This window comes from Empidonax traillii, unplaced genomic scaffold (assembly GCF_003031625.1).
Source record: "Empidonax traillii isolate 1590-97213 ecotype Southwest subspecies unplaced genomic scaffold, ASM303162v1 scaffold832:size729604, whole genome shotgun sequence".
Lineage (NCBI taxonomy): Eukaryota > Metazoa > Chordata > Aves > Passeriformes > Tyrannidae > Empidonax > Empidonax traillii.
Window position 1 is genome coordinate 442,083 of NW_020956025.1, and position 17,001 is coordinate 459,083.

At 47.7% G+C, this 17,001-nt stretch overlaps 1 protein-coding gene across 6 annotated transcripts in view; it reads left to right on the forward strand.

Annotated features, from left to right (window-relative positions):
* TANC2 (tetratricopeptide repeat, ankyrin repeat and coiled-coil containing 2) overlaps positions 1–17,001 on the forward strand; it is a 173,931-nt gene that overhangs the window by 120,751 nt on the left and 36,179 nt on the right. For all 6 annotated transcript variants that reach the window (XM_027902017.1, XM_027902018.1, XM_027902020.1 and 3 more), the window contains 3 exons: positions 7,735–7,966; positions 10,195–10,361; positions 12,051–12,658. In XM_027902017.1, coding sequence (XP_027757818.1) covers positions 7,735–7,966; positions 10,195–10,361; positions 12,051–12,658 — 1,007 coding nt within the window. The remainder of the gene's footprint in view (positions 1–7,734; positions 7,967–10,194; positions 10,362–12,050; positions 12,659–17,001) is intronic.

The following is a 17,001-nucleotide window of genomic DNA, read 5'->3' on the forward strand; positions in this document are numbered from 1 at the left end:
TAGGAAAACCTTTACGTAGGTGAGCTAAAGGCTTTCCAAAATAGCAAAGAAAAGAAGGGGGAAAAAAGGAGTGGAATGTCCTTTGGTGCAGGAGGAAGGGAGAGAAGAGCAACATATTCCTGTGTCAGTAGCTGTGGAACAAAGAAGGAGTTGTTGATGGCCTCCTTAAACAGCTTTTGTTCAAGTGGCTGAAGGAAAAAGAGCCCAAAGAAGGGAAGGACCGGTTGGTCAGTCTGGTTGGGAAAGCATTTCTCGGCCACGTGTGTTTTATGGTTGCATTAAGACTGGGAGTCAGAACTGAAGTAGGGAAGAAGGTGTTGACAGTGATGGACGGCCACAATCGTGGGGAATATTTCTGGAGACTGATGAACCATCTGTGAGGAGCTGGGTGAAGCTGTGTGCAGATGTTGCAGCTCTGCGTGCACCGAGCAGAGCGGGGTGTTCTCAGGTTGGGCTGAGGTGGTTGTGCTGGAGAACTGCAGATCCTTACGAAAGCAGATTAATAACATGCAAACAGCCTTAGGTAATGGTTGGCTCAGGCTCCAGAATGCTGGTGGGAAGCTCGGCGTCCTCTCACCCACTCCCTTCCCTCCGAAAATGTCACTTATCCCAAAATTCAGAAGTTGTGTGCCTGTGATGACAGAAATGAAAGGTGAACAGTTGCTTCTCCTCCTCTGGATTATTCAGGGTTGTACTTCTCTGCCTGGTTTTCGTGCAGTGAGTTCTTGGGGGCAGAGGTTGCGTTTATCTCGTAATGTCAGAGATGAACAAATCATTAATTTTAGAAATAAGTAACTGCAGATGACCAAGCAGGAGCTCAGTCCTACCATGCTGGAAAAGAGCACCGTTGTGTTGTAGTGTCAGGGGGCAGTTTGAAGTTACCCATGACTAAAAAGAGAAGAGACTTGGATTAGATATTGGGAGGGAATTCTTGGCTGTGAGGATGGTGAGGCCCTGTGGAGATTAGTGGAGAAAACAGTGGAAGTACAGCACTACCTGTGTATAATTCACCTGAAATATCCCCCCAGTCTGCTCTGGCCATCCTGTTCCAGCTCCTAGTGCTGATTTTGGATATGGTTGGAGTTGGAAGGGACCTTAAAGATCTTCCAGTAGTGATCAATTTAGAGAGACTATTTCTAAAAGGGAAAATTCCAAGTCTTGCTGCCACCCCAGGGTCAGTTCAAGTTTGGGGCTTGGCTTTGTGTTCCAGGCTGGCATTTAAGAGAGGGATAAAGCAACGTGCCAGGAAACTCGAGGCATCAGGATGTAAATGCCTTGCCTCCCATTTCCTTGCAAGGAAAATATTAAATAATGTGGCCATGTTAATAGCTGCTTTAGCAGAGCTCTGTGAATTAATTTCCTAATTTTAAAAATAACATTAATCCTCTTGTTGGGAACTGAGCTGGCACAATTATTTTTTTCCCCCCCCTTTGCTCGTTGGCTTCTGGTGCCTCTGAGGAGGAGCTGAGGCAGTGAATGCTGATGGGCATCCCACCAGTTGTGGGGGTGTGGATCAGCCCCAGCAGTCAGCAGTCCTTGCTGGGGAGGTACCTGTGCCTTTTCCTCCATCCCATCCTGGGAGGGACTTCTACCATAGCGTGGAGCAGAGGGATTTTTCAGGGCAGGAGGACAAGAGCAGTTGTCTCAGCAGATCTTGGCAAACTGTTTCTCAGAGAAGTCATGAATAAAACTGCTCACATTGCAACACCCAGCTACGATCTCTCAGACAAAGGCAGCGCTCCAGAGCTCTCCCTCCTTGTGCTGTGTTTGTTCAACCTTTTTACTGTTTAATCTTGTTATCTATTAAAATCCTTCTGATTTCACTTCTTCTGGCCAGGGAGCCATCACTAAGACACCACGTGGTTGTCCTGCAGTGCCACCTTTCTGTCTCCAGATGCTCCTGGGCAATGTGTGGCTTGGGCTGCAGCGTGACTTTGGAATTATGGAATTGTTTAGGTTGGAAAAGATCCTTAAGGCCATCGAGTTCAACCATTCCCCCAGCATTGCCAAGGCCACCACTAACCCCAAATTGTCCCAAAGTGCCACGTCCACCCAGCCTTTAAATCCCTCCAGGGATGGGGATTTCACCTGGCTTGTCCAGAGCTGGTCCTTCACCTCAGAGAAATGAGATGAGAGGCTTTCCCACAACCCCAGCCTGTGCTGAAAAGTGCTGACCCACAAATAGGTGTCCTGGGTGACCTCTGCCCTTCAGCAAGAGGCACCAGCACCGTTCAGAGCTGCAGTAGCCCAAGGGGAGATGAGTTCAGCTCAAAGGAAGGAGCCTGTGCTGTGTCCTCTCTCGTTACAGTCACATCCCCCATTTTCCCTGAAGGTTTATCCTTTACTCACCCAGCGTTTTTAATGGCCCAGTTTGAACTAAGCCATTGAACCAGCTCCATTCTTTGGGTTTCTGGATGCTGTGGCAGCAGCACTTTAACAAATGGACCTGAAAGCCCAGCTCTGCTGCACTAATGGGTCCTACCCCATGCAGAGCAGCTGGTGGAGGAGCTGCACATCCACTGCATTAGTGCATTTGATGCTGAGCGTGGTTGGTGGCTCCAGAGGCTCTTCCCCCCATCCTCCAAGCCACAACCAGAGCACCACTGTCATTGCTGCAGGCATATAAAAGGAAAGGGAGGGCTCCTGCCTCAGTTAGAGGTGGAGGGATTCATTCCTGCTGAGCCACTATGCCCAGCAACACTAATGAGTTTCCCAGGGCATTTCCCAGCACTCTCAGCTGTGTAAAAGTAATGAGCGTTCCCAGTAAACTGGGTCGCCCTGTGCCACATACTGGGGTCACAGTCATGTGCAGTGGATAAAATAACAGCATTGCTGGTGGCCATTCCCATTATCACAGCCAGGGCTGGGCCCGGCACGTGGCGTTGTGTCAGGTCAGAGCGTTCACTGCAGTTATTTGAAGCTCTTTTGTGTGGGTCAAGAGAAGATAAATCTTGTCAGGTGCAGAAATACGGTTAAAATGCAGCGTTGGAGCCCTTCAAGAGCCCTGGAGGGAGGGGTTATTGCTGTGAGCTCAGGGGTCTGAGGTTGTGCCAAGGGGGGCTGGTAGAACAGACTCCTTGCACTACACTTACAGAAGGAAGCCAAGACAAACCATGGCAGAGGTGTGATGGCAAAGGAATGCTGCCTAAATGGAGGAGATTCTTTTTCACAAATAGTGCTGGGGAACTGCTTAAAATTGGCCTGTCCTAAATAATCAAAAATAACTTATTTCCCTTGAGCCATCTCCAGCCCCTTTGATGTTCCCGCTGTCCTTCAGCCTTTCCCCTCTTACTGTCATCTCCTGCCTCTCTGCCATGCCATTTCCTCTCCTTCTCTCTTTTTTATTTTTCCTTCTTCACAGTTCACTCCCTTCTCACCCTCTGTACTTCGTAGCTTGTACACATTCTCTTTTGTGCCTCGTTTTTTTCCCCCTCTCCTTTGCCAACCTCTCCAACCTCTTCCTCCTGCTGTGTTCATGCAGCTCTTCTTCCTCCTCTTCCCACCAGCATTTTCCATTATCCTTGGAATAGCTGTTTTGCTTTTACCACCCTTCTTCCAGCAACTGTTTCCCTGAGTCCTGACCTATGTGAGGATGTTTCCCTTTTCTGTCCAAGTTCATGGAATGCTTCCACCTCTGTCCAGCTGAGCCCCAGCCAGGTGGAATCAGGAGCTTGGCCTCGGAGCTCTGACCGTGGGTCAGAAAAGGATCTTGGTGTGGGGAGAAGAGCTGCAGGAAGGTGTACAGGGCATCTGTGTGTCAGGATGGGACACTGGGACCAAGTCCTGAATCCAGGAAAAGGGTGGGGGGAAGGAGTGAACCTGAATGGAACGAGGGCAGGAAGGGTGGGGTCAGCAGGAAGGTGAAGATTACATGAGGCTGGATGAAAGGAGAGATGGGAAATGGTTGTGGCAGAAAGGATGGCTGGTGTTGAAAGGGTTGGGAGAAGACAATCCTGGGCTTAACACCTGGAGGGAATATAAATAATGTCTTAATAATTCTGCTTTGGCCGTCAAGAAAATGAAGTATGTGCCATTTCTGAGTAATTGGATGTTTTGGGGCTCCCTGACCCCACTTCAGGAGGGGATGGGGTCGCGTTGGCCATGGTCTGTCTGAGGCAGTGCTCTGCCATCCCCCTGTCTGGTGTTTCTCAAGCCTTGTAACACATAATTAATGTTTAAAAAAAAAAACAGCTACCAAAAAAACCCATGATAAATGTGCTGCTTTGGTGTGCAGCCAGCTGCACTCTCCACATCAGTTTAGGGGAGGAGGTGATCACTGCAAGTAAAATACTCATCATACAAGTTTGAATTATTTTGCAGGTCCTTTTCAAGCAAGAAAGGAACTGATACAAGTTTGTAACTTTGGGCATTTGATATTTAATGTAGGAACCATAACACCTTGGTTTCTCAGCACGGAGTCACTCAGCTTGTCAAAACTGCGTTCTCAGCCCTTAAAAATGACATGAACAGGTACTTTGAACGCTCCTCTTGATCTAGGTGTTACTTTCCCATCCTTTGTAATCCACTTCTTGCTGTGGGGTTGCTTATAGGCCCTTGCTTACTTAATGTTCACAATCCAGTGATTTAAATTTAATTAAACTTTAGAGCAAGGAATTTTTCAGCTTCCAGCTTTGTAAACATCCTTTGACAAACCTGATAGCTGAAATAAAGGTTTAAAAGTTCTGAAAGTCTTAATTTAGTGTTTGTAGTGCTTAGTGCAGTGGGATGACAAAGACCAAATTGAAACTATGGTTAGAAAAATTACATCTTAAATTGTATCAGGCACAAATAAATGTTTGCTGATCACAGCATCCATACCTTTGGAACCAACATGCTGTTCCCTGGTGATTTCATTTATTGTAATACAGTTTCTAAATAAAATTACATGTTTAATTCAAGGATTTTGTTTATGATAAGGGATGGTTGGAACTTGTTCAAGGAGTTATTTAAGGCAAAGTTATTAGATCTGTTGGAAGTGAAACTTTTATTGAAGAGAGCACATCTTTTCCAATGAAAAGTTCCTTTCCAGGCTATGCAAATTCTTTTTTTTTTGTTGTTGTTGTTCCTTGGATGTAATTTTTGGCTTACTCAGTCAAGCAAAAGGAGGAGAGACCAAAACCACCCCAGAAGCAAGATTAGCACAGAGAGTGGTTGTTTCAGATGCTGAGCGAGGTCTGGATGTGGTCTCCCATATCTTAGAAGAGAATCCTAAGCAGTGGAGTTGGTAATGCGTCCATCCCTCTTCCTGGAACCCAGAACAATTAATAAAGTTAATAATTAAATAGTTAAAAAGGTGAAATAATTGGAAAGGGACCTTCCCCGGAGCATTAGTGGGAGTATTAAAGGAATTCACCAAGTACAGGGGAGAAGGAACAGGGTTTGAAGCGGTTCAGGGTGAGCCGCATCAACACCAACCTCCATCCTGGAGGCTCTTCCATTCCCTTCTCCCATCAACCCCCCCTCTCATTCCCAAGGGTGGAACAGAGTTTGAGACCTTGGAAAGTTTTACAGGGTGAGAAAAGTGTTTCCCACCCAGCTCTGTGTAAGTGAGGAGGCCAATTCCCATCCTGATTTCCAGTGCCAGGCTCCACTTGCAGCACCGGCTTTTGGCAGCCTCTCGTGTGTGATTTGAAGATAAAGAAAATGTCACGGAGAATAAATAACATCAAGATGAAGTTCTGGCGCAAGATGTGTTTCTGAGAACGTCATAATGCCTTTCCTTTGGTGGCTTTCCCAAAATCTTCCTTGTTTACTGGTTTAGCTTCAGATCCACCCCTCAAGCCTTGCATTTATCCTGCTGGTTAAGGCTCAGTAAAACCAGCACAAGGATAAGGAATCATGGAATTGCTAAGATTGGAAAAGGCCTCTAAGATCGTCAAATTCAACCATAATTTACATGAAGAGCATTAAATTGATTGGGTTGTCACTGTATGTGTGTCCCAAAATCAGGTGGGGACCATTCCCTTCATAAGTTTTCCTGTGTCCCTTTTTCCATGGCAGGACTCTTCAAATTCCTGGAGGAAGTTAATTGGCTTCTCATTAAAACAGACTTTATTTTTGTGTCTATACACCAATTGTGTAGGAAATCAGACTAATTTGATTTCTGTTACTGGAACCTGATATCAAGGAATGGCTGTTAAAAGATCTTTATTCTGTGAAATTCACAAGTTATAATCCCCAAATAAATAGGATTGTTGAAAAGAAATCACTACCTTTATTATTACTTTACCCAGTGCTGTTCTCTAAGGGAATTAATTATATTTTAACTGGCTGGTAGGAAGAATTCAGTGAGGAATTTGGAGGTATCCATTAAAGCTTAAACACATGTATTAGGGCTTGATGCTTGAAATAACAGCCCAGCTTTCTCATCTCTCCACGTGTCACACCTCGTTTTGACTGGGAAAGGAAATTACTGGTGGTAATTTCATATTGAAAATGAAAAGCCAGGTGCTGAGCCAGCAGTGGGTGAGGACCCCACAGCCTGATGTTTTCACTCCTTGGTACCATCCTTGGCCACCCTGGAGCTTGCTGAGGCCCAAGGGCTGGGTATTGCAGGTGGAGAGCCAGAAAACCTTCATCGTGTCCAAAGCCTCGGGCACGTTCCATCTGAGCTCCCAGGAGCTCCAGAGAGGCCACAGCACCTCCTGTGCGCGGCGTCCTCAGCCATAATGTCCTTCCCAAGTTCAAAAATGCCGTTTATTTGGCAATATTCTGCGCTAACTGTGCTCCAGGGCAGTGGTGCTTTCAGTACAGAACTGCTCCCACCTGCCTATCCGGGATATTTTTGGATAGTGGGTGACATTTGAAAGGAAAACCGAGCGAATGGGAGCTGGAGAAAAGCTTTGTGCCCTGGCAGAGCCTCGTCCCAAACGGGATGCGCTCGAGGCTGGAGCCAGCCAGGGAGCAGGAGGAGCTGGAGCGGTGCCAGAGCAGCTTCCCCAGGGATTTACAAGCAGAGAGGGATTTTTTGAGGGCCTTTTTTACATTGCAAAAGAAAACAGGCAAGTTGGCAGCTTGGCCCCTGAGACGGTATCGCTGGTTTGCTGCTTTTTTTAATAAGTGGGCAGAATGTAGCGGGTTCTAGCAGAGTTTGCTGAGCTGGAAAAATCAGGGGAAAGCTGGGAAAAGAGGAGATTTTCCTTTTTTTTAATTGAACTGAACTGATTTTTTTGAATGGAAGACCAGGTTCACAGTGGATGAGTAATGTACAGTGAGCCTGCCATTCCCCCCACCACCCCCAGATCACGGGAATCTGTCGTTCCCAGGCACTGCCTCGCTGTGATGGACTCAGTGAGTGCTCCCTGCTGCTTGCACAGAGCTTGACATGAGAGGAAAAAAAAAAACCAGCACATAAAAAATAAGTTCAGGAAAACAATCACAAGTTATTAGCGGCACCAAGTCCTTAAACAGAGCTTGGAGCACAATCCAGGCACTTCGGGGATGTCAACTACTGTCACTGTCCATCTCCGCGAGCAGCTACAGCTTAATTTCATTTACTCCCCGAGTGGCAGGCCCGGTCATTTCTCAGAATCAGCGCCTGTTTGTTTTTTTTCCCCCCCTAACTGACTCTGTCTGGATTCTTGTCACGGGTGGTTAACACTCGCCGCTCCTAAAGACTCCACCTGCCAGGGCGCATCAGGCTCGCCGAGGGGGGAAGCGCTGCTGTGGCGGCTCCGGCCAAGACACCTTTTATTATTTTTTTTTAATTTCTTTTTCGTTCTTTTCTCGCCGCAGGTCGTGGCCTATCACTACTGCCAGGCCGACAACGCCTACACCTGCCTGGTGCCCGAGTTCGTGCACAACGTGGCCGCCCTGCTGTGCCGCTCCCCGCAGTTCGTGGCCTACCGGGAGCAGCTGCTGCGCGAGCCCCACCTGCAGAGCCTGCTCAGCCTGCGCTCCTGCGTCCAGGACCCCATGGCCTCCTTCCGTAGGGGCGTCCTGGAGCCCCTGGAGAACCTGCACAAAGGTACCGGCGCGGGGTTGCCCTGAGATCCCACCCACGCCTGTTTGGGTTTTGTTGTTGTTGTTGTTGTTTTGAAGTCGCGTCTGGGCGGTGGGTTCATCCCAGGTGGGATCTGGAGGACCGTGGAGTTTTTGGTTGGAAGGAATGTTAACGAGACCACCTCGTTGCACAACCCCCTGCCGTGGGCAGGGACACCTTCCACCAGCCCAGGTTGCTCCAAGCCCTGTCCAGCCTGGCCTTGGACACTTCCAGGGATCCAGGGGCAGCCACAGCTTCTCTGGGCAACCTGTGCCACCCTCACCGGGAAGGATTTCTTCTCAATATCCCATCTAACCCTGCCCATTTCCCCTTCTCTGTCCCTCCAGGCCCTTGTCCCAAGTCTCTCTCCCAGCTCTCTTAGGTACTTTAAGGCTGCTACGAGGCCACCCCAGAGCCCAGCGGTCCCTTCCAACCTGACCCATTCCTTCTGGGTGCTTCTCTGATTGTGCTTGTTGGGAAGCCAATGGTTAAGCACCCCTCTTCTCCTCCTGTGCAGGGCTGTAGAAGAAACACTTGCCTTTCCCTTTTCTTGCCTCCTTCCATATCCCAAAGGTGCCCTCACAGTTCTGAAGGTGAAAACGAGCGACAATTTCCACGCACAGCAGTGGTTACAGCAACGTGTTCTGATTTAGTTGTGCAGGGCTGGCTTTTTTCCCTTTCCCTGCCACTCTTCAGTGGGCTTCAGAGAATTTGAAGCTTTCACCAAAGGACTGATGCCATAAAAGTCGATAGACACCCTGTGTAAAGCTTCTGGGGGGGACTGCTGACAAGCCTTATCCTGATTACAGAGCTTTTTCTAACGCGGCATTGATTTTGTCTTCTTTCCTTTCTTCCCTCCGCAAGTTATAAGTAATTCATTGTGACAATTGCTAAATTTAAGATCTTTGCTGGTTGCCATGAAGACTGTCAGAGCATTGCAGGGTTCAGGACTCTGTTGTCCTGCAGAATGCTGTTTATCACCGTGGCTGTGCTGCATCTCGGCCGCCAAAAAAAAAATACTTCTGATGATTTTGTTTTACCACCCTCCACTCCGCAGTGGAGGATCCATCGCGGAATAGGTGGCAGCTTCCTACCAGATTCAAAGCCCTGATGTTCAGATCAGCTCCTCAAAGCTGTGTTCCACCTGCTCTGAGCAGCAGCAGCTGGGTCTAACCCACCTGGTTCCAGCAGGCACAAGGCACACACGGAGCCCTCGCAGCGCGACAGCTCTTGGTTTTCCTGGCATGGGGAAATGTCACTGTGGGAGGAGCGTGGCTGGCTCTTTCCTACCAACACTCCTGGCAAAAAGAACAAAGAAAAAAAAAAAAGATACATTTAGGAGCCTCTGCTCTAGAGGAAAATAATTCCTGGTTGTTACAGCAGCTCCCTGGGAGGTACTTGAATTCCAGCCCTTGAATTCAGAGCTTTGCAGAGGATGCTTTTTTTTTTTTTTTTTTTTTGCCAGGCAAGTTGACCCCCAACTGGTCCTAAATTCTGAAAAATGTTACATAAAACCTTATTTTCTTTCCTCTTGGGCTCTGCACTCAACACAGCTCCAGTGGACCAGGACTCCCATCTTTCAACCTTGCTGGTCCGGAGTGCTGGCAAGTTCATTTGCACCAAGTGTCATCTAACAAGATGAACGGTGTCTGGAAATTGGTTCTAAGATATATAACATTTAAGACTCTGTAAATACATCAGCAGGTCTTTTACAAGGTGCTGTTGAGACTTTAATGCTACTGGGACGAAATTATTGCGCAGCTGTTAATGGTGAGCGTCACTGAGAAAGTTAGATTCACATTTCTCAAATATATATATATATAAAATATATATATTTTTAATGACAAGGAAGCTAAATAATATATAGGAGAACGTAGAAACACTGACTGCACTGTTTGCACCACCTGGGTTACTTGTATTCTCCAGCAGCCAAAAACCTCTGTTTAATAAGTCCCTGATTTGCTTTTTGTAGGATTTTTCATGGCCATTTTGGACCTGTTCTGATGGAAGGTGGGGTGGAACAAGATGACCTGGAAAGGTCCCTTGCAATATGCAATTAATGTATTGTGAAAAAAAGTGCTGCTGTTGTGATTTTGTTCCTTCTTCAGCAATATCTGATGATGCTTTAAAACACTGTGGTGACTTTGCAGTACATTATGGTCGTGTGTGTCTGTAGCCTTTCCAGTAAATGATTTTTTTTTTCTTTCTTTCAGAGAGGAAGATCCCTGATGAAGATTTCATTATACTAATTGATGGTTTAAACGAGGCTGAATTTCACAAGCCAGATTATGGAGACACCATAGTATCATTCCTGAGCAAAATGATTGGAAAATTTCCTTCCTGGCTGAAGCTGGTAGTGACAGTCAGGACGAGTCTACAGGTACTGTGAGACCCAAAATAGTGATAAACTGTGTCATTGTCATGATGGGCTTAGATAAAGATGGATGTCTGGATTTGCTCAAGACCCTTGATTTCATATTATCCTTTTGGCTTTTTAATTTTTGGACTTACATCCACGTCCCCAAACTCACTCTGCAGCTTTGGATGGATCTAATCCAGCGTTGCCTTTTCATGTCAGTAACTGTTCATCAGCAAATGGTTTGAGATCATTTTGTGACACAGCTCACATGCCAACAGGCTCTTAACTCACTGAACCATTAGGAGGGCAGGGCCTGATGTCTGTCAGATTGTGCAGCTTGAGAGCATCCTCTGCTCCATGTGGAAGAGCAGAGGAATTCAGATTTCATACCCTAAGTGTGATCATTTCAGTCTGGAGGACTCACTGTCAGGCCAAGACATTCTTCAGCTCAAAAGGACTGGTGAGCAGGTGCTGAATCTCTGAGCTGAGTGTTGTTTGGGTTATTCTTAAGTGGGTTTATTTTAGTTTGCAGTTGGGCAGGTTTTTACCTTCAGCCTGTTCATCGTGACTCTCCTGGAAGAAGGATCAAGCTGAACTTTGTTGGCTCAACTGCTCATCTGAGTAGAGGAGGTTGGGAAGCAAACCCAGTGACCCAGCTGGGGCAGATCTGTTCTTTCCAGGTTTCTCAGCAGGGCTGCTTGATTTGCACCATCGTGGATGGGAACATTCCCACTGAGCAACCGAGCCAGGAGCCCGGAGGAGGATGGGACACACATTTGGGATCCAGCTCGGAGCTGCTCTGCAGCTGGCCCGGCTGCTCCAGGCAGAAAGGCCTGTCTGCAGCTCTCTGGTTCTCATTTTTTCATTATTAGCCGTTTCTTCATTAGCACAGAGCTGTGGAGTTCATTTTTAGCGAGCTCCATTAAGCAGTTTTCCTGAGGTTTGCTAATATTTGCTGAGATCCACAGGTTGATTCACTGTGGCCCTCCTGGCAGGGAGCTGAGTCTGGTTCCAGCCCCAGCAGGACAACCAGACCCTGCACACTGTCCTTGTCACTGGGAATGGCAGCTGCTTCCCCAAGATCCAGGAGAGCACAGATCTCTCTGCTGGACTATCTGCTCCCCAAGATCCAGGAGAGCACAGGATATCTGCTGTACAGTGCTGGAGTCTGGTTTTTCTGCTCAATAATGCAGATTAAATATCATTTGAAAGAAACCTTTTTTTTTTGTAATTGGAAGCAAATTGCATCCTGCTGGCTTGAATCCCTCATTTAATTAGGGGTTTTTTGCAGCCCTGTGTTCTTCACTGCTGCTTTTCCTCGCACTGTGCTCTCCCTGTTTATTTTCTTGGAGAGCTGATGTCTTCTTCAGGGTCTGCCTTGGCTTCTCCAGGTCTGTTCTCCTCACAGTGGCTGAAAGCCCGTGAGGGGCTTTGGAAAGGCCTTGGGTGATCTTTGGTTTCTTTGGAGAAGCATCATCAGTGTTAGGAAAAATCCTTCATTATTTATTTCAGTCATGTTGCACACACAACCTACTGGATTATAGATGAGGCTGAGGTCCTGAGGGCACAAACTCCAATTCGTGTGCTTGCCCTGATGGAAGGCCTTAAAGGAGTCTCAGAGGTGCCATTGTAATAGAAATTAAATGTGCTTTAATGAATAAGAAACCCAGCATGAGCGTCTTTTTTTTTTTTTCTTTTCTTTCTTTGTAGGAAATAATTAAGCTGTTGCCCTTCCACAGAATATTTTTGGATAGACTGGAAGAGAACGAAGCCATCGACCAGGACCTGCAGGCTTACATCCTCCACCGGATCCACAGCAGCTCGGAGATCCAGAACAACATCTCGCTCAACGGCAAAATGGACAACACCACGTTCGGCAAGCTCAGCTCTCACCTCAAGACCTTGAGCCAGGGGTCCTACCTGTACCTGAAACTCACTTTTGATCTCATAGAGAAGGGATACCTGGTGCTCAAAAGCTCCAGCTACAAGGTGGTGCCCGTGTCCCTGTCCGAGGTGTACCTGCTGCAGTGCAATATGAAGTTCCCAACACAGTCTTCCTTTGACCGGGTCATGCCCCTCTTGAATGTGGCAGTGGCTTCTCTGCACCCATTAACAGACGAACATATTTTTCAGGCCATTAATGCAGGTAACGTTGAGGGCACTTTGGAGTGGGAGGACTTTCAGCAGAGGATGGAGAACCTTTCTATGTTTCTTATCAAACGTAGAGATATGACGCGAATGTTTGTTCATCCCTCTTTCCGAGAATGGCTCATTTGGAGAGAAGAAGGTGAAAAGACCAAGTTTCTTTGTGATCCTAGGTAAGCAAATGCTCTGAGAAGTCAGAGCTTACTCTCAGGTTCTTCATCTAACACTGTCACCTGAATTGTTTCATTTCACGAGGTTGCGCATCAAAACTACGTAAAGTGGGGGATAAGGAGGTGAAAGATGAGTGTGTGGACATGTCTTTTGCAGTTGCCTTCTTTTTCAAGTTGTGTTCCTCGTAGTCCTACTAAATGTCTATTTGAAAACAAAATAAGGGGCAGAATTGGGCTGTAGTGATTTTGGCCTGTAAATGCATCTGTAATCTCTGTCCTGACAGCAGCTGAGTCCCTGGCTTAGCTCACAGGGAACAGAATTTAATCACAGTTGGATTTATGTTCTCTAAACCCAATGATGGTTATTAACAACGCTATCTTTGTTTCTGCTGAAGAGTGGAAACAGACTCTGACTGTAACTTTATCCCCACAAGCTTTGCTCTGTTCTGTCCGCCCATTTCTTAAAATGTGATTATAAAAATCAGGGAAACACTGGGATTCAAGGCTGTGTCAGTGCCTCTCCCAGACCTGACGGTCCCTCTTGAAGACAATCCGATGGGATCTGCTGGAGCTGGGTAGCACCTGGCTGATCAAAGCAGCTGTGGCTCTTGGTGGTGTCAGAGTAATTTATCTCTTCAAATTTTGAGGTAAACAGGCTGCAGCTGAAAAACACCAAATAGCTCCTCCCAATGGGCATCTTCATGGTTTTAGTAGGTTCTGACAATATTCCTGTCAAGTGAGCCCTGTTTTTAAAGCATCTCACAGCAGCAGGTGCCTTTAGATCAGTCAGTGAGTTATTTGATATCCTTCCTTGGAGCCATTGAGTGCTTGTCACCACGCGATGCTGTTCCACCCGGTTTGCAAGTGTCTGTGCAGTTCTTACACCCGTGGAGCTGAGAGCTTTCTGCCTCCCAGTCACTCCCACCTGGTGCTGCTGCTGTTGTCTGGCCTGGCTGGAGGAGCTTGTTGCCAGCTGGGCGAGGGGACAGCCTGGCAACTGTTGGGTGCTGTGGGTGGGCACGGCTGGGTAACGTGGGGGCTGTGGTTCTCTGGGTCCAGGAGTTCTCTTCATCCTCACAGCAGTGGGAAAGGGCACTCTGAGAATACCAGACTCAGAAGGGAACTCAAATGTGCGGGATTTTGGGTGGTTTTGCACTGAAACCCAGCATCCAACCAGGTGTGATTTTATTGATTGGGAAGGCGCAAATCCACCCCTGTTCACTCAACAAGTCACCAGATAGTTCTCTGCTCAGCAGAGGTGGTTTTGCACTGATACCAAGTATGCAACCACGTGTGATTTTTAGCACAAAGGCATAAATCTGCCTGTTTTCACTCGACAAGCCACCAGATGAATTTCTGCTCAGCGTTCCAGTTTGGTGCTGCCTTTCCTGAACATCGAGAACACGTCACGCTGCCCTCAGGACCATTCTGGGGACTTTAAGGCATTACTTTTCATCCTATATGTGCCATTACCCTGAGAAATTAATGGTGACTTTAAAGCTTATGGGGGCCACTCGCTCTCTGTGCAAGGAGGGAATCCCTGCAGAGCTGACCCAAGTTGCCTCCCTTCCCACTGGCAGAAAGAAGTTCCAGCACATCAACAGGCTCCCGCCGCCCTGAGCACGAGCCCGTGTGTAATGAAGGCTTAATAAATATCTGTGATGTAAAACGTGTGCTAATTGGATTGTGCTCTGATGGTGGCTAATGAAACAGGAGACAATTCAGTGATTAATAGAGAGGGACCCCTGAGATTCAGCCACAGCGCTCCTCAAAATCCTTCTGCCCAGCTGATCCTGAGATGCTGAGCTCGGAGCACGGGAAACCCTGAGCGACGATCAAGTAATGATTTTTTTCCTTTCGTTTCTCCGGAGAGAAGAGGAGCTGGCCACTGACAGAGCTCACAGCAGTAGCCTGTGAAAATTTGCCTGTGTCTGGTTTGTTCACAGCCAGCTTGATTCCCTGGGAATTGAGATGACATGACAACCGTCCGGAGCACTCCCGGGGTTTGGTCGTTCGGCGCCGTCGACGTGGAGCTGTTTGACCTTGCCCTGTCAACACATGAAGAGTCAGGTTGCTGAGCTGATGGGTTTTTTTCCCCCCACGAGAAGAGCTGTGAAGTGAAATGTGGGTTTGTGAAGCTGCTTTTAATTGACTGACCCTGACAGAGTGTCCAGGTGTGAGGCCATTACGAAGGAAATTGGGATAATGGGCCTCGTGTCCCTGGAACTGCAGCTGGGATAATCTTCCTGGTTTCATCAGTGAGAGCGAGTTCACGTGTTGTCAGAAGCTGGAAAAGAGGGGAGGGGGGAGGAGGAACACAATGCACAGGAATTATCCCATTTTTCCACGCTTTTAAGATAAACAGCAGATCTCCGTCCTCTGGGTTTTTGGTTGACCCTCTTCTTTGAACCCTCACCGTGCCTTTATTGTCCAAAGCACAGGCTAATTGGCTCTGAAGGGGAGTTCTCTCTGCCAACCCCCCTCAGCCCTCTTTGTTGTTCAACACAGGACACCACGGAGGCTTTGTCAGAGCATTTAACCAGCATTGCAGTAACGACCTCCCCGGCCTGTCAGGGCAGCACTGTGAACCAAACAGCTTCCTTGACAAATAACATAAAAACATTTTAGGAAAAAGACCCAATCCTTTGTGACTGGTGCACCATGAAAATGGTTCTTATTGCACGTTCCCCTCTTAACACTCGTGTTTCTTAACCTAAATTCCTCTCTGATGTTGTGCTGCTGTGCGGATTTCATCAGAAACTTCCATGCAATTTTTTTTCCATGCTTTTACAACACTAATAAAATGTTTTATCCCTGTACTGCTGCTGAAGGGACTGTGAGAGAGACAGAAGCGAAGTGGTCTGCCCTGGCAAGGCAGTAGGAGAGCTGCAGTCGGATATGGACCCCAAAAGTGAAATTACTTTATCCGGATTTAAGTATCAACATCTGAGTTACTTGTCTAGACGTGCTTTATAGTCAGAGGAGAGAAATTAGAGTGATTCATTTCATCCTGAGCTAACAGGCTGCAGTAGGTCAGAGCAGGAATGCCTGGGAAGCATCTCCAGCTGATTTATGAGGGATCTCGGGGTGATGGGCTCCCCAGGAGATGTCTCCAGTTTTGACAGATAAAGCTGGAGGAGATGAATCTCTCCAGCCTGCTCTTCTACCCAGCACACAGGGGTTTGAGGTAGATTCAGAGCTTTTGTTTCTTGCACAGGAATGCTGAGGAAGGAAAAAGATACTCCAGGAAGAATCTCTCAGTGCTGTTGCCTGTATATGAGCGACTCAGTTTGGGCTTTTGCATCTCAGGGTGGCAGTGGACCACCCAACGTTGTGTGTGCTGGTGCTTGTGGCTGAGGAAACAGGCTCTTGGTGCTGCTTGGGCATGTCCCAGCATCCATGGGATTGTAGCAAAATGAAGCATTTTAGACCTTTCCCCTCAGGTGCTTCACCCCTGGCTCGGTGAAGCCAGGCCTCACCTGATTTTGGGTGTTTGCCATCCCCACGTCTGTTCCTCAGGTGAGCGCTCCGGTCTCCTTTAATCCTCAAAGAAGTTCATCCAGCCTGGTTTAGCTGTTGGCTGGGATGAGCTGAACCCCATACCTGTTCCCCTCTGCTGCCTGGAGGACTGTCCCTGGGCTCCAGGGCCACCTGGGTATGGACACGCTGCCCTGGGGAGGTGGCCTGTGCCAGGCTGGGACTCGGGAGGAGATGGGAAGCTGCAGAGGTGATGCCTTCGGAGTAGGTTTGCTCCTGTTTGCTGTTTCTTTACACGGCAAAGGCTCTGCTCTGCTTCTGGCTCCTTGCACTTGCTCTGGATTTACCGTCTGATGGGCACAGCAGCTCCTATTTTACCTTCCATAAGAAGAGCGAGAGCGGCGAGGACGGGAACCACCGACACATCGGTGGAGGAGGGTCTCTCCAGGTGGAGAACTTCAGGAATATCCTGCTACCTACTGTCCATTTTCACTGCCTGGAGGTGCCAAGCTGCTCTCATGGATCCTACAAATAAGATGTTGTTCTGAAACCCCAAAAAAATCTGTGTCTGGGTTTCCAGAAGAGCTGAATGCTCAGGTGGTGGAGATACCCAGCAGGCTTTGAGTATCAGAATCAGGGGGATGGTGCCTTGTTCAGCGCTGGCACCACTGGGCTGATGCAGCTGTGAAACCCAAGCTTGGAAATCCTGCATGAGGAATCAATTCTCTGCCATAAATAAATACTCTCTTCAGTGCGCCAAGGCTTTACCAGGCAGCTCCTGCTCATGGAATTTTGTAGGAAAAAAAATAAATCTTAATCCTCAGGGACACCACCAAAAAATTAACCAGGGAGAGGTACTGGTGGCTCTG